Source organism: Sinohyriopsis cumingii, chromosome 1, assembly GCF_028554795.1.
Source record: "Sinohyriopsis cumingii isolate HCF-2022 chromosome 1, ASM2855479v2, whole genome shotgun sequence".
In the NCBI taxonomy this organism is placed as follows: Eukaryota; Metazoa; Mollusca; class Bivalvia; order Unionida; family Unionidae; genus Sinohyriopsis; species Sinohyriopsis cumingii.
The window spans coordinates 156,260,098-156,285,770 of record NC_142961.1 but is presented as its reverse complement, the minus strand read 5'-3'; the positions used below and the strand labels follow the sequence as shown (position 1 = coordinate 156,285,770).

General features: G+C 35.1%; 1 protein-coding gene across 2 annotated transcripts in view; it reads left to right on the top strand.

Moving 5' to 3' along the window:
- The window catches only part of LOC149808205 (brefeldin A-inhibited guanine nucleotide-exchange protein 1-like), a 180,671-nt gene that overhangs the window by 86,793 nt on the left and 68,205 nt on the right, over positions 1 to 25,673 (top strand). For both annotated transcript variants that reach the window (XM_089974695.1, XM_089974685.1), the window contains 7 exons: positions 5,137 to 5,278; positions 10,119 to 10,256; positions 11,618 to 11,787; positions 12,791 to 12,942; positions 16,540 to 16,712; positions 17,281 to 17,441; positions 22,033 to 22,163. In XM_089974695.1, coding sequence (XP_089830821.1) covers positions 5,137 to 5,278; positions 10,119 to 10,256; positions 11,618 to 11,787; positions 12,791 to 12,942; positions 16,540 to 16,712; positions 17,281 to 17,441; positions 22,033 to 22,163 — 1,067 coding nt within the window. The remainder of the gene's footprint in view (positions 1 to 5,136; positions 5,279 to 10,118; positions 10,257 to 11,617; positions 11,788 to 12,790; positions 12,943 to 16,539; positions 16,713 to 17,280; positions 17,442 to 22,032; positions 22,164 to 25,673) is intronic.

The window sequence follows — 25,673 nt, the reverse complement described above, 5'->3', positions numbered from 1 at the left end:
GTCAGAATGTAATTAATTAATAGAATACAGTTTTGGGGACATGTACTACTCATATATACAAAGAGTTCTGTTTATATCAGTGCTTTGCCATTGCATCTTTATTATTGAGCAAATGCTTCAAAGGATGCCTTGTGAAGGGATAGTCCCATTTTCTGTATATGTGTTTTAAGCTGGTGCAATGCTATTCTGCTTGCCTGGTGTATGACGTTTACAAAACGACAATGCTACAAGAATTCCATTTTATTTTTTTTGCAATTGATCTTATTTAGATAAGTTTTTGCACTCACAGAAAATCATGACATCATTTGGAGAGTGAGTGAAACTTTAAAAGCTTTTTCATTTATCACTTAATCACATTGCAGTTGATTGGTTTCCAGCACCTTCCTTCTGGCTGTACCATTTTGATTATGTGATAATGTAACTGTATATAATTTGTCATTTTTTATATTTAGCAACATTTGTGATTCATCAGAAATAGATAGAATTCAGTGAATAGAAAATATCACAGTTTCATTATAGTAAATAAGGAAATACTTGGTGCATTTAAAATTATCAAATTAAGAAATATTTTGACAATTTATTTCACCTATGTTTATTAACCCTGAACTCGTCATTACCGGTTCACTCTTGCTGATAGGAAAAAGTTGAAATACTGTAAGGGTGGAGCTAACATATATGTGCTGTTGCATAGTACATGTCACATTATTAAATCATTTTGGATAATTTATTTTGGTTTGCATTGCAGTTATTTCTTACACAGGTCCTTGGAAGAGAACAATTTTTATGTCCCACTAGATTTTCACTAATTTGTCCTTTTTTCACAACTAGGCAGAATCTCCCAAATCTTGTAAATACAGTTAAGTAAAATACACTTATGGTAGACACTTGAAATTAAGCAGATATATTTGTATTTATGTGTAGATAATCAGATTGGACTTTTAAACCCTTACACCAAGTTTTAATATATTTTTTTGTTAGACATTAACTTTTTAGGGGGGAGGTATGCATACATGTATTAAAATAGAAATCAGTATTTTTTAAGATGCTGGTTTTGGTTCTTATACACCTAATAAAAGACTTAACCATGTATCTATTTACTAACATGTTGGTTCAGAATGTAACTTTGCATGATCAGGAACTACATTGGCAGAGTGGAAGAATTGCTAATTCAGCATGTGATGAAAACACTCCTGCATGTGGAGGTTGCACTTTTTAATTAGAAAAATAGTCTGTTATTTGAAATATTTGAAACAAAAGCTTTTTTAACTGACTTCAAAGATGACATTATGCTAAATTTTATGAACTTTGAAAAAAAAATGTTTTCTTGCATTACAGAAAAAGTTAAATTGAAAGAAATATGTGTGATATTTTCAGAGTACCAGTCTTAGAGGTATGATATTTTCAGAGTACCAGTCTGATTCTGTGATATTTCCTTGAGATTTGAATCTGTTCTGTGAGATCTGTATTTATTCTGAGATTGTCCATGTGCATTGAAGCAGGATGCAAAGAAACTGCTTTTTGTTTACTTTTACTACATGTTACTGTTGCAGATGGAATATGGTCACAATAATGGCTGAAATGATTCTTACTGCATTCAGTCTTGAGTTTACAGAAACTGAATTTCACTTGCAGAGTATGGTATTTTGGTTCTGAATTAGAGTTTGCATCAGAAGTTAGTGTAATAATTGTAAAATGAAAAGTATTACCTCGAAGAACTGAGACATAGGTATTTCATTCTGATACCATTATGACTTAGGTTTACATTCTGATACCATCATGACTTAGGTATTACATTCTGATACCATCATGACTTTGTCATTTGGTTGCTTTTTTAATAAGCATACATGTAACGGAACCAGGGCATCAGATTAGTTGATTTAAAAATTTTGATCAGTAGATTGACTTATAAACCAGTAAGTTTTTTATCAACATAAATATGACATGTTTTAAGTGGATTTAAAAGAAATTAAGTGGATTTTTTAAAAACATAATATGTATTCTCTTCATTTTATAATAAAACAGTAAGTTTTGATCATGAATTAGACCCTTATGAAAAAAATTACAATAATAATGAATTGATACTGGTCAGTGTATTGTATTTTGTATATTTAATTTAACATTGTTTGTTAGTATTTTTCTATGTGATTGTATGTCGTGTATAATTGTATTTTGAACATAATCTTGCTTGTCCGTAATCAGTTTCATTTATTTTGTGAACAACAGAATACATAGCTAATGTTTTTTCTCATGATTGTGGATTAAGTATTTGGATTATTATTAATGTAAACATATTTATTTGGGTCTGGGTCTAGGACATTGGAATTTCCCCATGAAAAACCTGTTGTACATGTACCTGATGTTTCCTATGTTCTTTATCATAATTTTAGTAATAGACCTTATCCTGTTGACAACTTTTAAAAAAATGAAATGAATTTTGGATCCTCATCCTGATTCAGTTTTTGTATTATCTTGAAAAATTACTTGCTTTATAATCTTTAGCAGAATCATTTTATTGTTGTGGTCAGTACTTGATTGGGTGGAATTATTTATTTAAATTATTATTCACTAAAAATTCAAAGTACTCATCAATAATATTCTTGGACTGGAGCATTAATTTTGAATCATATCAGCACATTTTTTATTGGGATATATTTGGAATACCACTGGAATTTAGATGGAACTTAATACAATTGTACTTGTGATAAAGCTTCAGGACTATTTGGGATTTAAATCATAATACTGTAAGTTCATTTTTAAATTTTCACATTCTTGGGAATTAAATTATTTAAGATCATTGAGTCATAGTAATTATCACTTAAATGAAAAAGACAGTTGTACATATCATTGTTCACTGCAGAGATTTATTCTCTCTAAAATCCACAAGCATTTTTAGTTTGCTTTACAAAATCTCTGTCTAGTGACTACAGATGTAAGATACAGTTGATGCATAAAGTGTCAGCAGATCTGGGTCAGTGCAGTTTGTTAGGATTAATAAGTAGTACAAATAACATGGACCCTGATCTACCAGTACATTATGCAATGGTAGGTCAGAGTCTTTGTTGTTTTCAGTGATTCTTACAGGTGATCTTGTATGGGACATCCTAGCTTGGTTACTGGTAAGATATTGCATTCTGCAGAATCTCTGTTCTTATTTACAAAACATAATTTTTCTTCCAATTCAAATACTAATAATACATTATAGATAGAACCAAAAAATGTTCTCAGATCTGCGTAAATGCTGATTCTAACCTTCTTTGCTTCTTTGTGTCACCCAAATTTCCATTCAGATTAAAGTCACTATCTGCTTGTAGTAAGTAGATCTCACAGCCATTGATAGATGTTCATGTTTTGCCAACCTTTGAAATTTGCAGTCCACATATTTTTAGTAACCTATTGGAGAAAGCATTGTATTTCATGTTCGGGAGTGTTTGCATTAGAAATGATATGTTTAGAATAAGGTTTTTCACTTTCATAAATGTGAAAGTTGTAATTTGATTTGTGAATCAAAAGGTCAACAGAATATGACCTCCTGTTGGTGTCCTTGCAGATTTTTGTCATGTCAGAGTCTCCGTGTAATCAGAGTGTGAAACTTTCTAAATTTAAGTCTCTCAAATTTAAACATAAACTCTGATTTCAGACAGGAAAAATCCAGTAAGATTTGGTAAGGGTTCATATATTTCAAGTCCATACCATTTTAACATTGTAGCACCTAGGGAAGGCATGTAAGTAAAGAGACATGATGCCAAGCAGCTCTAGGTTTTAAAGAGATAGCGATGTACACTTTCATTTGTATCATGGGTCGGCTACACACATTTAAGTTGCCTTCCTAATCATACATGTAATTCCTCTCAGAACATGTATTTGATTTGATCCTATCTGTTCATCAGTACATCTGTATGTCCATATGTCTGTCCACTCATCCCAAGACGCTTGTTAACAAGATTGTGCAAAAGCTACTTAAATTGGGCTGTAATGATTGTATGCATATGCAGATAACCTGAGTAGATTTTGAAGCCATTGCAGCAGTTTTTTGGTTTTTAGCTCACTGTTACATAGTAGTGACAAGCTATTGTTCTAATCCTGGCATCAGCAAATGCACAGATAAAAACACCTTTTCTTAAAATTCAAAATCCTTTTTAGGAATATAAAGCAAACACTGCTTGATCACAAATGAAATTTGCTGGGCATATTTATATTCTGGAATTGTTTTGGACCTGGGTTTGTTTGGGCAAAAACATGAGGTCTGAAAACGAAATTTGGTATTCATATTTCTGTGCATGCTAGATCTGATTTTATTTTCGTGCCATTTTAGCAAATTTTAATATTTGTCTAACTTTTGGAAATTTTAGGAGTTGGAATTTTTGGTCTGCATTTTCAGTACCTTATTTATTTAGTTACAAGTGGAGTTCAACTGCAAACTCCACAGACCAGGATCTGCCATTGCATAATGTGCCAGCAGCTCAAGGTCTGTGGAGTTTGTTAGATGTAATCAGTGGAACAGACCTCATAGACCCTGGTGTACTGACGCATAATGAAATGACAGATCAGGATCTATGTTTGCAGTTGGACTTGAGTTATAAGCTAGTATATTTGGTATACATGTTTTACAAACACAGTTCTAGTAATCATTGCATTCTGATGGAAGTATATTTGGTATACATGTTTTACAAACACAGTTCTAGTAATCATTGCATTCTGTTGAAAGTATATACAGTATACATGTTTTACAAACACAGTTCTAGTAATCATTATATTCTGATGGAAGTATATTTGGTATACATGCTTTACAAACACAGTTCTAGTAATCATTGCATTCTGATGGAAGTATATACAGTATACATGTTTTACAAACACAGTTCTAGTAATCATTGTATTCTGATGGAAGTGGTGAAGTTTTATTGATCTTATTGTGTCATTGTCTCATTTAGGATTGTTCTTAGAGGCTTGAGTGAATGCATAGGATTTGGCACTATGAAACATAGTGTTGACAACATTTCTTACATCTTTACATTGTGGAAGGGAAAGGAAGATGTTTAATCATGTCTATACATGAATTCATATCATTCTAAAAATTATGGATATGAATTTTAAATCAATATCATATGCTTTATATTGTGTCATCTAAATAAATTACAGATTTTGAGATGCATTTCCCAGTTAGAGTTGGCCCAGTTAATAGGAACAGGTGTGAAAACAAAACTGACTTCTGGTCACAAAAGACAGCACAGTCATTCCAATTTGAATGAAGGACATCCTGTGGAGGCTTTTGATCCTGAAGGTAATTCTTGCATCTGTTGCTGTTATGATGATGGTGATGGTAGTAGTAGGTTGTTGTTGTTGTTGTGGGGTTTAACGCCATTTTTCAGCACACGATAGGCTATACATGGCAGCCAGTATTAATGGTGGAGGAAGAACCCGGGAAAACCCCGGAAAGAACCACCGACCTACGAGAAGCTACTGGCAAGCTTTCTCACATACCCACATGGCTGAATCAAAGACTCAAACCGACGCAGACAGAGGTGAGACAGCAGTGATACATAATGGAGAGCGCTTTAGACCACTCGGCCACTCGGGGCCCTGGTAGTAGTAGACAGAAGTAGTGGTAGTACTAGCAGTAGCAGCAGTAGTAACATTATTAAATAGCAGTAGTAGTAGTAGAAACATATAGTAGTTGTGGTGGATTGGTTTGGTCTTTATGGTACATCAACACAAATATGTTATTTAGTGCCCATGAACACACCATGGTAACCAGCCAAGTCTGATCAAGTGTTAAGAATCAAACCTGCATTTATTTGGTTGCAAGTCCACAACACTAACCACTGCGCTTCCACAGCTGCAGTTCTGACAGTTATAGTAATTTTAGTAGAATTAGTATGTTATTGTTTTGTGGCAGTATTAGTAATATCACTAATTAACTGACAAATCATGTATTGTGTGATATGCTTTCTAAACTTAGATGATACTGTTATTTGTCTTAGAGAAATATTTTAAACCCAGCGAATGATGCATGTTTAAGATGACAGGGAAAATAAGCCTCTTGAAAAGTGTTAAAAATCAACACAGGAAATGAATAAAATCTGGAAGGGACACGATTACGTTTATTGGACATCACATGACAATTTGAGTATATCTCGTGGCAGAAGATATGATTACTGACATCATGTGAAATAGAAAAAGAATTTCAAAGAATTACATCAAGTTGAGAGATAGCAACAAGCCACTGAACTGCATATTGTTTGGAACTAAAGTTTGTGCAACTGTACTAGTAGTAAATATAGTCTATGCTTACTTTACAGGCTTTTCAGTTGAACACAATGCTTATCGTCACTGCATGTCTCAAATACCAAACTTATAATTATGTTTTCCAGCCTTACAGTAGCAGTTTATGATATCTTGTTACACCTTAATGAAAACTGGTCAAACTTGCGAAAAAAAGTCAACTGCCTTACTGAGATGGACTTGTCATGGTTGGCAGGTCTGAATATGTCTTGAAGTTGAAATCACTGACATAATTCTCAGATTTGCCATTCTGTATCAAACATACCAGTATATAAAACTTGCCACAATGTATCAAACATACCAGTCTATTAGACTTGACGCTATGTACCTAACATACCAGTATATTAAATGTTCTGCTATGTACCAAACATACCAATATATTAGACGTTCCGCTATGTACCAAACATACCATTATATTAGACTTGCTGCTATGTATCAAACATACCAGTGTATTATACGTGCCGCTATGTACCAAGCATACCAGTATGTTAGACTTGCCTGTATGTACCAAACATACCAGTATATTAGACATGCCGCTATGTACCAAACATACCAGTATATTAGACATGCTGCTATGTACCAAAATACCAATATATTAGACGTGCTGCTATGTGCCAAACATACCAGTATATCAGACTTGCCGCTATGTATCAAACATACCAGTATATTAGACTTGCCTGTATGTACCAAACATACAGTATATTAGACATGCCACTATGTATCAAACATACCAGTATATTAGACTTGCTGCTATGTACCAAACATACCAGTATATTAGACTTGCCTGTATGTACCAAACATACCAGTATATTAGACATGCCACTATGTACCAAACATACCAATATCTTAGATGTGCCGCTATGTACCAAACATACCAGTATATTAGACTTGCAGCTATCTATCAAACATACCAGTATATTAGACTTGCCGGTATGTACCAAACATACAGTATATTAGACATGCCGCTATGTATCAAACATACCAGTATATTAGACTTGCCGCTATGTACCAAACATACCAGTATATTAGACTTGCCGCTATGTACCAAACATACCAGTATATTAGACTTGCCGCTATGTACAAAACATACCAGTATATTAGACTTGCAGCTATGTACCAAACATACCAGTATATTAGACTTGCCGCTATATATCAAACATACCAGTATATTAGACTTGCCCTTAAACATGCCAGTATATTAGACTTGCCCTTAAACATACCAGTATATTAGACTTGCCGATCTGTATCAAACATACCAGTATATAAAACTTGCCGCTATGTATCAAACATACCAGTATATTAGACTTGCCACTATTTGTCAAACATACCAATATATTAGACATTCCGCTATGTACCAAACATACCAGTATATTAGACTTGCCCTTTAACATACCAGTATATTAGACTTGCAGCTATGTACCAAACATACCAGTATATTAGACTTGCCGCTATGTACCAAACATACCAGTATATTAGACTTGCCGGTATGTACAAAACATACCAGTATATTAGACATGCCGCTATGTATCAAACATACCAATATATTAGACTTGCCGCTATGTACCAAACATACCAGTATATTAGACTTGCCGCTATGTACCAAACATACCAGTATATTAGACTTGCCGCTATGTACCAAACATACCAGTATATTAGACTTGCCGCTATGTATCAAACATACCAGTATATTAGACTTGCCGCTATGTATCAAACATACCAGTATATTAGACTTGCTGCTATGTACCAAACATACCAGTATATTAGACTTGCCGGTATGTATCAAACATACCAGTATATTAGACTTGCCGCTATGTATCAAACATACCAGTATATTAGACTTGCTGGTATGTACCAAACATACAGTATATTAGACTTGCTGCTATGTACAAAACATACCAGTATATTTACATGCCACTATGTATCAAACATACCAGTATATTAGACTTGCCACTATGTACCAAACATACCAGTATATTAGACTTGCTGGTATGTATCAAACATACCAGTATATTAGACTTGCCGCTATGTATCAAACATACCAGTATATTAGACTTGCCGGTATGTACCAAACATACAGAATATTAGACTTGCCGGTATGTACAAAACATAGCAGTATATTAGACACGCCGCTGTGTATCAAACATACCAGTATATTAGACTTGCCGGTATGTACCAAACATACCAGTATATTAGACTTGCCGCTATGTATCAAACATACCAGTATATTAGACTTGCCGGTATGTACCAAACATACAGTATATTAGACATGCCGCTATGTATCAAACATACCAGTATATTAGACTTGCTGCTATGTACCAAACATGCCAGTATATTAGACTTGCCACTATGTACCAAACATACCAGTATATTAGACTTGCCGCTATGTACAAAACATACCAGTATATTAGACTTGCAGCTATGTACCAAACATACCAGTATATTAGACTTGCCGCTATATATCAAACATACCAGTATATTAGACTTGCCCTTAAACATGCCAGTATATTAGACTTGCCCTTAAACATACCAGTATATTAGACTTGCCGATCTGTATCAAACATACCAGTATATAAAACTTGCCGCTATGTATCAAACATGCCAGTATATTAGACTTGCCACTATTTATCAAACATACCAATATATTAGACATTCCGCTATGTACCAAACATACCAGTATATTAGACTTGCCCTTTAACATACCAGTATATTAGACTTGCAGCTATGTACCAAACATACCAGTATATTAGACTTGCCACTATATATCAAACATACCAGTATATTAGACTTGCCCTTAAACATACCAGTATATTAGACTTGCCCTTAAACATACCAATATATTAGACTTGCCGATCAGTATCAAACATACCAGTATATAAAACTTGCCGCTATGTATCAAACATACCAGTATATTAGACTTGCCACTATTTGTCAAACATACCAATATATTAGACATTCCGCTATGTACCAAACATACCACTATATTAGACATTCCGCTATGTACCAAACATATCATTATATTAGACTTGCCCTTTAACATACCAGTATATTAGACTTGGAGCTGTGTACCAAACATACCAGTATATTAGACTTGCCGCTATATATCAAACATACCAGTATATTAGACTTGCCCTTAAACATGCCAGTATATTAGACTTGCCCTTAAACATACCAGTATATTAGACTTGCTGATCTGTATCAAACATACCAGTATATAAAACTTGCCGCTATGTATCAAACATACCAGTATATTAGACTTGTCACTATTTATCAAACATACCAATATATTAGACATTCCGCTATGTACCAAACATACCAGTATATTAGACTTGCCCTTTAACATACCAGTATATTAGACTTGCAGCTATGTACCAAACATACCAGTATATTAGACTTGCTGCTATGTATCAAACATACCAGTATATTAGACGTTCCACTATGTACCAAATATACCAGTATGTTAGACTTGCCCTTAAACATACCTGTATATTAGACTTGCCATTCTGTATCAAACATACCAGTATATAAAACTTGCAAGAATGTGTCAAACATACCAGTATATTAGACTTGCCACTATTTATCAAACATACCAGTATATTAGACTTGCCACTATTTATCAAACATACCAGTATATTAGACATTCCGCTATGTACCAAACATATCATTATATTAGACTTGCCCTTTAACATACCAGTTTATTAGACTTGCCCGTAAAAGATATTCAGTGAATTATACCTGTAAATTGTTTTAATCATCGAGGTATAGAATTTTAAAATCACTCAACAATTTTTTTTATGCATAGGATTATTGGAAAATTTGCTCTTATTCGGTTTCTTTTTCAGTCATTATGCGAGGAGGCCTGGGATCTAAACAGTTGGCAAATTTCCATGAGACAATGGGAGAAACCAGTTCACAAAGTGTGGTAGTAGCTGTGGACAGAATCTTCACTGGCTCAGTCAGATTGGATGGAGATGCTATAGGTAAGTGTATATTTATTTTGCTGCATCTGTTGGTTAACAATCAGTTGTGATTTTTGAAAGATCAGTCAGACATAACAGCACATATATTACATAATGAGTTATCTTTATTGCCTGGATATTAGCCAGGTTTTATTTTTAGCAATACTTGTCATAAACCAGAAAAGCTCATGGGATCCTTGGGTTCTGTTTTGGTTTATCCTCCCTTGGTATGCAACTTTAGTGCCTTGTCTCAAAACAGTTGTTGTTGTAGGGTTTAATGCCATTTTTCAGCAGACGATAGGCTATAAATTGTGGCCAGTATTAATGGTGGAGGAAGAACATTGGAAAACCCCGGAAAGAACCACCTACCCACGAGAAGCTACTGGCAGGCTTTCTCACATACCCACATTGGCTGAATCTGAGACTCAAACCCACACAGACAGAGGTGAGATGGCAGTGATCTGTAACGGAGAGCGTTTTAGACCACTCTGCTACTTGGGGGCCCCTGTCAAAACAGTTGAGAATAATCCAGTTTCATATGCTTCATTGATTGTTCTAGCTACAAATTCCCAAATGTTAATCCACAGAAGACTGATTATAATATATAGTGTGTCCTGTTTGAAAATAGTGCTGATCTGACCACAGATATGATGACCATAATGAACATCTAGTTATCCTGAATGAATGGCCATGTCAACATTGGCATTTTCGTGAAAATGTTGTAAATAGAAATGGTGCCGATCTTGTATCCATTATGTCTGCCATAGTTTGAAAATCTAGTAGCTCAAGAACATCAGAAATGGTTTCAACACTCCACACTTAAAAAGAAGGAATGGTCTTATCTTGAAGTTTGGAAACAACTTTCTGGACAATGAAGTGACAGTCACTTTGAGGGACTCCTGTTAAGATGAGTGGGAGATTTTATATTATAGTTGCCTACATTAAGGTGATACCCACTGCAAAGGTACTACTGATGACCATTGTGTAGTTGATGCTTATGTAAACCTGTTCATGTATGAAGTGGACAGAAAATCAGCAAAACTTGTCATTGGCCAGTACAATTTATGGCCAGTACAATTTATGGCAAATATGGTTAAAACAATATTCTGGAATGCTGCATTAACCAAAGACATCACTTTAAGTATAAATTATGATGTGTATGTAATTTTGAAGTAAAATAACTCAAAGAAATTGCTTCTGCTTAGAGAATAATCACATTCATGCCATCACAAAGAAAATTACAATATATTCAAAAATGATATAATAATAAATGTCAGGTATTCATCTATAACACGTCAGACACTCATTTCTAATGAAATATTCTCAACAAGTCCTTGTGTCTTCTGTACTCCAATGTATTATGTGTTCACCTTTTGTTTCAGTGGAGTTTGTGAAAGCCCTGTGCCATATATCCATGGAAGAGCTGGCAAATCAAAACCATCCCCGTATGTTTAGTCTGACCAAGATTGTGGAGATCTCTTACTACAACATGGGTCGTGTCAGGTTGCAGTGGTCCAGGATATGGCAGATCCTGGGAGACCACTTTAACAAGGTAAAGGCAGTTATGAAGAGCTTTTGTATAAGCAGACTGTGTTTAAATTTCAGTCAGACTGGTTCAGTATGTTTATTTATACAGCAACATTACATAAATATTTGCAAGGATGTCAAGATAGCAGATGAAAACAAAATGTTGTCTAAAAAAGCTTTTATATGGCAAAATAAGCTTTTACTTTAAGATATTTTATAAGACATCCCTTTGAATGAACAAATGTCTGAATCAAAACCTGGATGGAATTGTATAACTCCTGATGTAACATGGACTGAAATTAATCCTAATGTTGTGCACAATGGCAAAATGTTCATTTGGGGCATTGATGTTCTGGCAACATTAGGTAGTAATTGAAACCATATAGTTTCTTTTATCTTCAAGTCAGGTGACCAAGCATTGATATTGTGTGTTTGTACTCGATGATACATGCCCATTTGACAGGGGCATTATTGGTATGGCTTATCACTGAATGTCTGGCTAAAAACTGATTACAGATGCTGACATAGATTTCATATTTTTTAAAACGATGGGGAGGGCAGATGTTCTCTGGATGGCAGGTCTGGGTTGATCTCCAAAGATCACTGAACAGCTGATGTCACTGGTTATCAACATTTCTCATCCAATGATCTAGTCACTAAGCAGGCTTCTTTTTCTTGTTGGTGTCCAACACACACACACACATCCTCTTTCATAAAACACATCAGAAAATCTTATTTTTTCTTACAACTCACTGGATGTACCGTGTGAAACCTATGCTCTTTAAATTCAGAAATAATATTCCTCAGATAATTATTCCTATCAATAAGTAGACATTTTCATGGCAACTTATTTTGTTAAGACATCCTGGTCATGTTTCCTAATGAATTTTTTTAATAATAAAACTACAAATTGTATATTTCATCTCTTCAAAAATTTCACAATCTTAATGTGGGTGACTTATGACCCATGCTTACCAATCAGCCATGTAAAATGTAATCAATATGCTACTTCTATTGGGTCATTGTAGGTTGGCTGCAATCCCAGTGAAGATGTCGCCTTCTTTGCAGTGGATTCATTGAGGCAACTTTCCATGAAATTTATAGAGAAAGGAGAGTTTGCCAATTACAGGTTTCAAAAGGACTTTTTGCGCCCTTTTGAACACATAATGAAGAGAAACAGGTAATTGTTCACTTTTAGTTTATCTTTGTTACAAATCGAGAATTTTTCACTTTGCTTTTTACAATTTAATTTTAGTTGTATTAGTTTACTTGTTTGGATATTCCTAGAGAAATCACAGTGTATTTAATGTAAGTCACACCCGACCTAGACTTGTACCTGTTTTTAATTTATTCTGTTAAGTTTATCAGGGTTTATCAGCCTTGACTTCCTTGAAAAACATGGTTAGCACTTCACTTTGAGTCATAACTAAACATTCTTAGCACTTCACTTTGTGTCATAACTAAACATTGTTAGCACTTAATTTTGTGTCATAACTAAACATTCGTAGCACTTAATTTTGTGTCATAACTAAACATTGTTAGCACTTCACTTTGTGTCATAACTAAACATTATTAGCACTACACTTTGTGTCATAACTAAACATTGTTAGCACTACACTTTGTGTCATAACTAAACATTGTTAGCACTTCACTTTGAGCCATAACTAAACATTGTTAGCACTTCACTTTGAGTCATAACTAAATATTGTTAGCACTTCACTTTGAGTCATAACTAAACATTGTACTTCACTTTGTGTCATAGCTAAACATTCTTTGCACTTCACTTTGTGTCATAACTAAACATTGTTAGCACTTCACTTTGAGTCATAACTAAACATTGTAACTAAAAATTGTAAGCACTTCACTTTGAGTCATAACTAAACATTGTACTTCACTTTGTGTCATAACTAAACATTGTTAGCACTTCACTATCTGTCATAACTAAACATTGTTAGCACTTCACTTTGTGTCATAGCTAAACATTCTTAGCACTTCACTTTGTGTCATAACTAAACATTGTTAGCACTTCACTTTGTGTCATAACTAAAGTAAACATTCTTAGCACTTCACTTTGTGTCATAACTAAACATTGTTAGCACTTCACTTTGAGTCATAACTAAACATTCTTAGCACTTCACTTTGAGTCATAACTAAACATTGTTAGCACTTCACTTTGTCATGACTAAACATTGTTAGCACTTCATTTTGTCATAACTAAACATTGTTAGCACTTCACTTTGTCATAACTAAACATTGTTAACACTTCACTATGTCATAACTAAACATTGTTAGCACTTCACTTTGTCATAACTAAACATTGTTAGCACTTCATTTTGTCATAACTAAACATTGTTAGCACTTCACTTTGTCATAATTAAATATTGTTAGCACTTCACTATCTGTCATAACTAAACATTGTTAGCACTTCACTGTCTGTCATAACTAAACATTCTTAGCACTTCGCTTTGAGTCATAACTAAACATTCTTGGCACTTCACTTTCAGTCATAACTAAACATTGTTAGCACTTCACTTTCAGTCATAACTAAACATTCTTAGCACTTCACTTTGAGTCATAACTAAAGATTCTTAGTACTTCACTTTGAGTCATAACTAAACATTCTTAGCACTTCACTTTGTGTCATAACTAAACATTGTTAGCACTTAATTTTGTGTCATAACTAAACATTCGTAGCACTTAATTTTGTGTCATAACTAAACATTGTTAGCACTTCACTTTGTGTCATAACTAAACATTATTAGCACTACACTTTGTGTCATAACTAAACATTGTTAGCACTACACTTTGTGTCATAACTAAACATTGTTAGCACTTCACTTTGAGCCATAACTAAACATTGTTAGCACTTCACTTTGAGTCATAACTAAATATTGTTAGCACTTCACTTTGAGTCATAACTAAACATTGTACTTCATTTTTTGTCATACCTAAACATTCTTTGCACTTCACTTTGTGTCATAACTAAACATTGTTAGCACTTCACTTTGAGTCATAACTAAACATTGTAACTAAAAATTGTAAGCACTTCACTTTGAGTCATAACTAAACATTGTACTTCACTTTGTGTCATAACTAAACATTGTTAGCACTTCACTATCTGTCATAACTAAACATTGTTAGCACTTCACTTTGTGTCATAGCTAAACATTCTTAGCACTTCACTTTGTGTCATAACTAAACATTGTTAGCACTTCACTTTGTGTCATAACTAAAGTAAACATTCTTAGCACTTCACTTTGTGTCATAACTAAACATTGTTAGCACTTCACTTTGAGTCATAACTAAACATTCTTAGCACTTCACTTTGAGTCATAACTAAACATTGTTAGCACTTTGTCATAACTAAACATTGTTAGCACTTCACTTTGTCATGACTAAACATTGTTAGCACTTCATTTTGTCATAACTAAACATTGTTAGCACTTCACTTTGTCATAACTAAACATTGTTAACACTTCACTATGTCATAACTAAACATTGTTAGCACTTCACTTTGTCATAACTAAACATTGTTAGCACTTCATTTTGTCATAACTAAACATTGTTAGCACTTCACTTTGTCATAACTAAATATTGTTAGCACTTCACTATCTGTCATAACTAAACATTGTTAGCACTTCACTGTCTGTCATAACTAAACATTCTTAGCACTTCGCTTTGAGTCATAACTAAACATTCTTGGCACTTCACTTTCAGTCATAACTAAACATTGTTAGCACTTCACTTTCAGTCATAACTAAACATTCTTAGCACTTCACTTTGAGTCATAACTAAAGATTCTTAGTACTTCACTTTGAGTCATAACTAAACATTCTTAGCACTTCACTTTGTGTCATAACTAAACATTGTTAGCACTTCACTTTGTGTCATAACTAAACATTGTTAGCACTTCACTTTGAGTCATAACTAAACATTCTTAGCACTTCACTTTGAGTCATAACTAAACATTCTTAGCACTTCACTTTGATCTAAATTAAAGCTTAAGATGATTTGTTTTGCATTTTTTTACCTCCACAAGGACAGTTTCCAGTTTAATTGCATTTTCAACTGAACATATTAATTGCTTCTTTGTATGATCCTTTTGGCCACAATTTCAGACAAAACCTGAAAATGTAACTTGCTGAAACTTGAGAAGTCCACCTGGGCCTATTCTGTCCCACTTGAATTATCAACTTATTGTGTCCATGATTGATGATTCTAAAAAATGGCCTGTAATTCTAAATTTGGTTTGTATAGTGCTACTTTACTTAAGATTGTCGATTTTCACCCATATTAGACCAGGAGCTTACATAGATGAGACCATGTACAAATTGAATTCCAGCATTCCACATCATCATTTGTAATAATTATAGTCCGTGAATGGCCATTCTTCTAACATTTGTTTCCCAGCATAAGTTTCTTTGTTGAAGGCCCTGCTGAGCAAATTACAGAGGGTAGGGGACTTTGGTGATACACTAAGTGCCAACAGCTTAAGTTGTCATTGTAAGCATACATGGGGACAGTAGCCTGCAGCTTGTTGTATGCATGGTTTTCTGTGAATGGTCTGAAAACTGGTACCAAAGGACAGTGTCAAATTAAACAGTTCATTCAGATGTGAACTAAAAAAATTCAAAAGGGCCTGACCAATCAACTTGTTGTACATTATAATGGAAAAAAAAGAAAAATTAATTTTTTATGAATATATAAAATATATATAAATACTTAAATAAATTCAGAAATTTGTGAGGGAAGCTAAGTTTGCACATTTCTTTTCCAGGTCTCCCACAATACGCGACATGGTTGTGCGATGTGTGGCACAAATGGTCAACTCTCAGGCAGCTAATGTTCGATCTGGGTGGAAGAACATCTTCAGTGTCTTTCATCTAGCTGCCTCTGACCATGATGAGGGAATCGTGGAATTAGCATTCCAAACAACAGGAAAAATTATCTGTAAGTGCATATTTTTTTCCATCAGTTGTATGTAGCTTTTTACATTTTGCTGTAATAAATCATCATACTAGTTCATTTGTAAAGCTTCAGTCATTCATCATTGAGATAGGGAGCTTTTGTTATAAAAATTTGCTCTATGTTTAAAATGAAAAGAAAATGTCAAATTATGCATCCATGGGACATAAAGTCATATATTTTATATTTCCAAACAATGTACCCTTAGTGAAGAAAAAAAACACAATAATATTAATAACTATTATTATTATTATTATTATTATTATTATTATTATTAATTGTTTGGTTTTTTCATCTCCAGTACAAATATTTGAATATGTTAGGTGGAAGAATGTGAGTTATCTTTTTCTATCACCTGCTTAATTGCTGTAATGAAAATATCCAAAGAATAGAAATTAAAATGATAAAAAACAAAACAACAAATTTCAAAGTCCATACCTTATATTATTTTTTACATCCTCCTACAAAAAATTTATAAAATGTCTTGCTGTGTCTGGTAGAGATAAACCTCTTTTGATTTAAGTGTCTCAGTAATTTAAATCTTCTTTTCCAGCGAGTGTGTTTGAAAAACACTTTGTTGCTGTGATAGACTCATTCCAAGATGCTGTCAAGTGTCTGTCAGAATTTGCATGTAATGCAGCATTCCCTGACACAAGTATGGAAGCAATCAGACTTATTAGAAACTGTGCAAAATATGTAGCTGAAAAGCCTCAGGTAAGATGGGAATGGGTGGGGAGTATTCTTTTAAGAGGATCTTATCAATAGGTTTTGTCGTTTTGGTTTAAATATTTTATTTTGGGTATTATTTACACAGTTATTGTATTGCTTTATGTAAGTTATGATAAGAATAAATGCCTAGGTATCAGTTTTAAGGGTATAGTTAGTTTCATTTTTGTTTGTACCAACTTAATGGATTTACCTGAGATTGGAAATGTAGGTCCTTCTTCTTGTCACAGATAGATAATTGTTCATTTGATCTGTCAGCTTGGGGTTGAAGCAGCAAAAAAATTTCCACCAATATTGTTAACCCCCCTCCACTCCAAAATGAAAGTGAATTCTTTGTTTTCAACTCTTGTCTGTAAGTAATGTAGAGTTGTACAGCATAATTAATGTATACCAGGGGTTGTTAAATATTGCCCACAGGCTTGATATGGCCCCTGATCTAGTTTCATACATCAATTTACATCATAAGGTATAGCTTTAAAAATCATATCTGATTCACAGTGTGGAGGAAGTTGCCCATGTTGAGCTTATGCAGTATTTTTTTGTGAGGCCATTTGTAATTATTATAGTAGCCATAAAGTTTGATGCTGTCAGTTCAGTGGTTGAAATATAATCTACAGAAGAACAGCAGGTTACATGAAAGGTAAAGGACTGCAAAGATTCAGGTGGGCAATAACGTAGACCAAGAGCATGTTCCAAAGGCAAGAAAGGAATATGTACAAAAACTGTCTGAAATGACTTTGAAGATGGATTATGTTAAATAATAAATAATTATATTCTGTTTCTCCTTCAAATGCCCAATTACCATAACATCAGTAAATAAATTACCATAACATCAGTAAATAAATGTCACTATCTCCCAAACCAGCCTTCCTTAAATTTTTTCTTTTCCATTTGTATAACTCATAGACCAAGGGAAGCAACTCTTACATTTTGCCTGCACTTGCTTCTGCTAGATGTCTCATATACTGGATATTTACCATTTTAAGCATTGGTTTGATAATGGAATTATAAACCACCTGAATCCATTCGATTTTGACAACTTTTTCACACCATCAATGTACAAAGTTCACGGATTCCTACTGTTTCAGTATTGCTTGACTGTATGATAACATTATTTCGTTTCACTGTATGATAACATTATTTCAACATCTTTGTGTGAAATGTGTAATATGTTTTGGTTCCTGGTAGACTTGTTTTTTCCAGCTAGTAAGTATTGATTTGACTAATTCAGTTTATTCATATCTTCTAGGGTTGTACCTAGTATTTTAGTTTTGATTGCAGTTTGGTCTTTTTTTTCTTTGTAATTTCAAGTGAAAAATTATTTTGAAATGCAAAATATGTTGCAGTATTAAAGTTGCCATCGACACTAATGAAACATACCTAGCATGCACAGATCATTAAATCCGTGGAGTCCCTTTAACTCTTGGAACTTTTTGTGGTAGCAGCTCAGGGGCAAAAGAAAAGTGTAAAGTCAGAGACCGCTGACACAGACATCACTCTCAATGACTTTAATTCTTTGATGGCACACCCACCACCAATTAAAATTCATCACACTGCTTCTATTGTGACTCTCAGCTGCAACTATGCAGATGTGTCACATTTCCTACACCAATTCCATTGGAGTCACAAAAGCCTGATCAAAGAGACCTCTCATGAAATGATGGTACCAGTGGATTTCATTTCAAGACTGTCATCTTGTCTCTCTGCAGGAAGTTTGAAAATGCAGGACCTGATACTCCACCATTTTTGGACAGAAGTTCCTCTGCATGTCTTTGCATTGTCTTTGTACTTGTGAGACCGGGTGCAAGAGGCTGCATTCATTCTCACCAGCCTTACCATGTGCAAAACCATGTTGTCTTGTGATGACCAGTGTGTCCATTTGTTTGATCGGACTGTCTGAAGGATTTACAACCAGAGATCAGTGATACTAGAGTATCATGCTTCAGTTTGGTCAGTAGCTCTGTCTATTATGGCTGGGTTATCAAATCTACATTGCAGCTATACATCCAGCTATTGACCACACCTTGATGGCCTTTCGAACATTGCTGGCTATCCATTTGTCCTTGATCTTCTCCTTGGGAAGGTGCATTTGATCATGTCAGACAACTATTTAGTTGTGAAATGTCTCCTTAAACAAGTGGAGGAACAAATCACCAGAACTATACATTATAGTATGGGAGTATTTCTGTTGGTGCACTTGATACTATATCTTGGTGCAAGTCCATCATGTACTGACCAGGTTCAGTGTACTGGCTGATTCACTGTCAAGGAGAGGCCAACGTTTACACACAAAGTGTGTTCTCTCCACCCATCAGTCTTTAATTGAGTTTGCAATGGCCTGATGATACCCTGTGGGTCATTTGGATTTTGGCCTTTTGTCTTCCCTCCACTGGCCCAGAGTCTTAAGGCAGTTAAGAAAGTTAGGGTTGTAGAGTGGTTCTAATTGATTCTCACAGATGTGACAAATCTTGGGTCAACATTCTACTCGTCCTCACGATAGTCATTCCCGGGAAAATAATGGCAACCCCTAATTTGCTCAAGCAACAGAAGTTACTAGTTTTCATTCTGTGCCAGGGCGATAATCATCATGGCTTTCTCTTGACAGGGCAGCCTTGCACAGCAAAGAGCTCAGTCCTTCAGTCATGGAGAGAATCTCAATAACTAGAAGACCCTCCAATTCTAAGGCATACAAGAGAAAGTGGCACCCTTTCGTTAGCTGGTGACAGGACAGTGACATCATACTGCTAATATAATTCGTCAACTTCATCATTTGCCTGTTTGAGAAGAAATCAGTCCCATCACTATCAAATGTTATCACTATGATTTCTGATACTTTTAGATATTATTACAGAGAGAATATTTGTAAGAGCAAGGATCTGTCTGACCTGTTGTCTAATTTCGACCCTTGAGGCTCCATTCACTTACCTTCTTCTCAAAAGGAAACTCTCAATTTACCTCAGGTTTGAGTCTCTGTCATTGGCATCACTGAAGCTGTTATCTTACAAAACATATTTTCTGATATCCCTAGCTTTCGCTTGCAGATTGAGCAAACTGCATGTCCTGTCTATGGACATGAACAAACTGCATGCCCTGTCTACGGACATTGAGCAAACTGCATGTCCTGTCTATGGACATTGAGCAAACTGCATGCCCTGTCTATGGACATTGAGCAAACTGCATGTCCTGTCTATGGACATTGAGCAAACTGCATGCCCTGTCTATGGACATTGAGCAAACTGCATGCCATGTCTATGGACATGAAGTATCTCCAGTTTGGATGTTATAGTTCAGTCATCCTGATGTAACCTCATCTGCATGCATGCTTGCCACCTGTGGGCTGTCAGAAAACAGTAATTCGTCCTCATTCTTTGATCAATCCATCAAGAGGCAAGGCTGCACCACCCAGTTAACACACTCATGTACTATCTGAGGTGCACAGAAAAGCATTATGTGGCCACAAACGCTGGCTCTTCCTATCTGTAAAAGCAGGAAAGCAAGATATAGCTTCTCAAGCACTGCCGTCTTGGCTCAGATGGATCATCGAATTGACATGATCTATGCTCTCTTTCAGTATAAGGTACACTTTGTCAATTCCTGCAAGTCTTGCTTTTAGATGCAATGTGTCAGTTTGAGTGTCATTGCGGAGTGGATGGCATGCACAGTCCATATTCTCTAACTGAAGCTTTTATTAGGTAAGGCAATAGATGGGTTAATTCTTCTTCACAGATGCAATCATATTGCTTGATGAAGAGTGAATAGGATAGAAGTTAGATATTGCTGCATTTCCAATGCTATCCTATTCTTCTCTTGTTAATGTAATTGTTTAATGTATTCGATAGAGAATGGAAATTTTGTTTCTCCAAGATTACTGACCCAATCATGTTACTATTATACCCTCCTACCTATTCCTGTGATGCTATCATCCTTGTTGTTTTACTTGAGCTTACACTAGTAAACATCCAGTATGAGGGATACACCATGTGGCAGCAAGGAAAAGTAATTTATAAGAGTTGCTTCCCTTTATCAACAGTTAATCAGATGGTGATATTTGTATACAAAAGACGCTGTCTATCGTTAACATGAATAACAGAAAATCTACAACATTTAATTTCTTAATCTGTGATTTCCTATTCATAATTATAAAATAGTTCACCTTTAGCTTACATGGAAAATTTAAATTCAGATTTAAAAATTCTATTAAAATAGTTGAAATATTTAGAACTGTATATGCAGTCATGCTAAATACTGTTTACACTAATCTTTTAGTCTAAATTCTACATACCTGCTGATTTCAGATTTTCATTTTCCAGTAAAAATAGCTTTTCTAGCTTGCTAAACTAAACAAGCTTTGCTCAGTGAAACTTAATATAAAAAGTATTTTAAAAAAAACCAGTATGCAGTTAATTAATATCATGCATAGCCTCAACGTAAGAATTACCATATCGGAAATTAGGAACAATTGTAGTCCACACTTGGAAAATATCATAACTTTATATTTTTTTAGCATTTATATGTAATTTCCAGGTTTTATAATATTCAGACTTACTATAGAAGGCTATTTTTTCAAATGTGTTTGCAGATGTTCAAGGAGCATGGTGGGGATGATATCAATGTTCCTGAGGAAGACAGGGTTTGGGTCAGAGGATGGTTCCCAATCCTGTTTGAACTCTCATGTGTGATAAATCGTTGTAAACTTGATGTTCGAACAAGGTACGCCACCCATCAGTTACCTAGTTCATAATCCATATATGAGTTCTCTCTCTGCTGTTATGTTGACTCTACCAAGGAATCTGTTGATATTGAGATCCAAGTTCATAAATGTTTTCATATGCAGATGGTCACTATTGTGATCTCTTTGGCATCTATATGTATGTGTCCATAATTTCACACCCATGATTATGGTCCATGTTAAAGGTTTTTTCTATGTATTAAATTTTTTAGATTAAGTTCTATATATTAAAGTCTTTTAAATTAAGGTTGTTATATTACAGATTTTTAGATTAAGTTATATATATTAAATTTAACTTTCTTTCTAAACATAAGAGAAGCTGTACAGAATGGAAATATTGTTTATGATGAATACCTTGAGTCCATCCTTTCAGCACTCTGTGCCATACCAAACTATTTAGCATGAAGACATTGGAGGGTGAACCAAAACTTGGGCAAAGCCTGCATTGTTATTAGTGTGAAAATAATGATGGGGGTTACAAACAATGAGGTACAATGGAGGACAGACCCCCTCCATTGTGTGTTGTGTTTTTTTCCCCCTCTATCCTTAATGATTTGTACACTAATGATAATTTGGGTATCCTCCAGTGTTTTGCTTGACCCTCACGTGTTAACATATTTACCCTCACGTGTTAAAATGTTTACCCTCACGTGTTAACTTGTTTACCGTCACATATTAACATGTTTGTCAAAAAGCTGTGTATAGTGCTCGCTATATTCTTATGAAAACAGCTTACTCTGCACAAGAAACAGCAGCAGAGGGGGCGAATCCGACATTTTGTCCAATCGTTATTTTGCTTAATTATTACTTCTGCACTCAGCGGATCCGGTGTAGTCAGCGCTGGTAAAAAAAAAAACGACGACGTCGTTGGGGGATCGTCCAATCGTCATTTGGTTTAATTAACACCTTCTGCGCGTCGATCCCCAGCGTCGTCAGCGTCCGGTAAGCACATCGACGACCGCGTCGATGTCATCGCCCCCTCTGCTGCTAAGGAGTTATTTACAATGAGGGTCTTTATGATCTTACAAACAGAGTGATCACTAACTCCTCCTCCTGTAGATCAATTAGGTTATTTGACTGATCGGTGAGTTTAAAATTAATTCTCGTTAAAAACCGATCATGGCATCGCATATAGACCGGATTAATCGGATTCTCAACGATTAAATATCCCGGAGGGGCTGTTGGTGAAAATGAATAAAGGATATATCCCTGTTGAGCTTGATTTGATTGATTGGTATCCACCTGGTAACTCCCTTCGATAGCATCACACACTAGATTAATTGCTATCACCGATGCGATATTTACGTTGTATGGAGCAATATGCCTACCATCATCTCCGTTATCGTGTCTGAGGATATGAGTTGATGAACTGATAAAATCATTAAGAGACTTTCTTAGTTCTGGCGCGTTGTATCCTGGAAACTTGAAATCAGGTAAATCGGCTTCTGTGATATTATACTCGGTTAGGAATTTTTGTTTATTATCATCGCTGCTATCGGATATTACTTTAACGATTCGTTCATTGATATATTCCATGTCTGATATAAGTTGATTTAACACCTCAACGTGTTTTTGTGCTTTTGTCTCTCGTAGCTGTTCTAGTTGTAATTGGTAATAATGATTAATTTCGGCAAACATATCAGTGATATTCTTTAAACTAATTACGAATGTGGTGTGCAATTTAGGAGTTTCCCCATGCTGAAAATACCATTGCATGTTATTCCTGTTTTGAAATACAAATATACTGGGTAATAACGCGTTTTTCATATTATACAATTTATTTTGATAATTGGGATTAATATCATGATACGATTGCTTGTCCGCGGGGGTTTTATGAGGTGGATTCTCAGGCCATCCTAGTATGGTTCTTATTGAACTGTTATAAATATCAACCATATACCCCGGTGTGCTTATTTCAATCGTCGACGATAACGTCGGTTCATGAACCGTAATAGCGATTTTTGATTCCTTTCCTGTGATCGATTTTATCCTGCGTTGAAATTCTTTATTGATTTGTTCTATTTGGTATGACCCAGTTGGTATTGTAACCTCCTCCCAGTCTGGGGTCCCATCGGGTTTATTTGTCCGTGCAAAAACCAGCGAGTTATTAGGTTGTTGTCCGTTAAATGCGTCCGCTCGAATATTAGGCCAACTGTGATATACTCGCAATTTTGCCAGCGCTATTTCCTTCACTGGAACCGGCGACGGGAAGTTCACACTGAATTCGGGTTTCGTTGACGTTATCGATATCATATTTGTTTGTACCGGAGTGGTGTTCTCCGCGATCCGCTGAAGTAATTGAAACTCTTCGGGGTTCAGCGACATTATTATTATTTGTTGTCTTTAGTGTCTAATTTCAACAACCAGGTGGTTCCGGCTTCCAGTTGAAAATCCTCGATTTTTGACATCGCGGAGCTATACAACTGGACCATCGTGGAGAATTCAACATCGGATACGAACAAATTATCAATCGATAACGAGATCAACCCGGATAATTTCGAGTACGCGTCGGATACTATTTGATGTTTTACTGTATACTCGTTGAGTTTTTTCTGAAAACACGATGATATCTTCCTAGTAATTGCGTTGGCGACTCCAGCAAATGTTGTCATCGCGGAGACAGCAATTGGAACAGCGATCGGGGCTATCGTGGTCACCGTGGATAAAATAACACCGGTACCGGCTACTATACCCGACACCGAGTACACGACCGCGTCGATGGTGGTTATTTTACGACGGTATTTTTTTATTTTTGCACGGTATTGTTCGGAAAGCGTTTTCAAGTTTGCGGAGAATTCTTTTGCGGTATCGAATCGATATTGATGTGACGTCGGTGATACCTCTGATTCAATTACCCCGTTGGTCATTTTTATTTTAAAAGAGCTAGTGTTTTTAATTACTTAGATTTGCTACAAATTCCACATACCATGTAATGTTTGCCCCGGCTAGATTTCTATCAACGGCATAAATTGTAAACAGTTCAGTTGCGTTCTTGTCTATAATTGTTGATATTGTATTGTTAAACCCGGATGAACTCGACGATAATATATTAAACTGCATCATTGAAACCAGTGTCAATCGATAAATACCCTTAACAGTTGCGGTAATATTTACTGTATTCTGTGTAGGAGTCCAATCGAATGATCCATGCCGAATTGTGTATACTGTGTTGATGATGTTCTCATGAGGGGTTTTTATTTTTTCGAATTGCTCTGCTACTCTCGGTAGTCCGTCTTTAATCGTTTCAACATCAGTTCTGATTATTCCTACTTCCCGCCAATGCGCGTCTATATTATTCTTGTTCGCTGCAACATCAGTTTTGATTGTTTCTATTTCCCGTGTATTCTCGGTCATACTTTTTTTGTTTGCTGCAACATCAAGTTTGATTGTTCCTATTTCATATGTATGCACGTCTATACCTTTTTTGTTCGCTGCAACATCAGTTTTGATTAATCCTATTCCCCGCCAATACGCGTCTATATTTTTTTTGT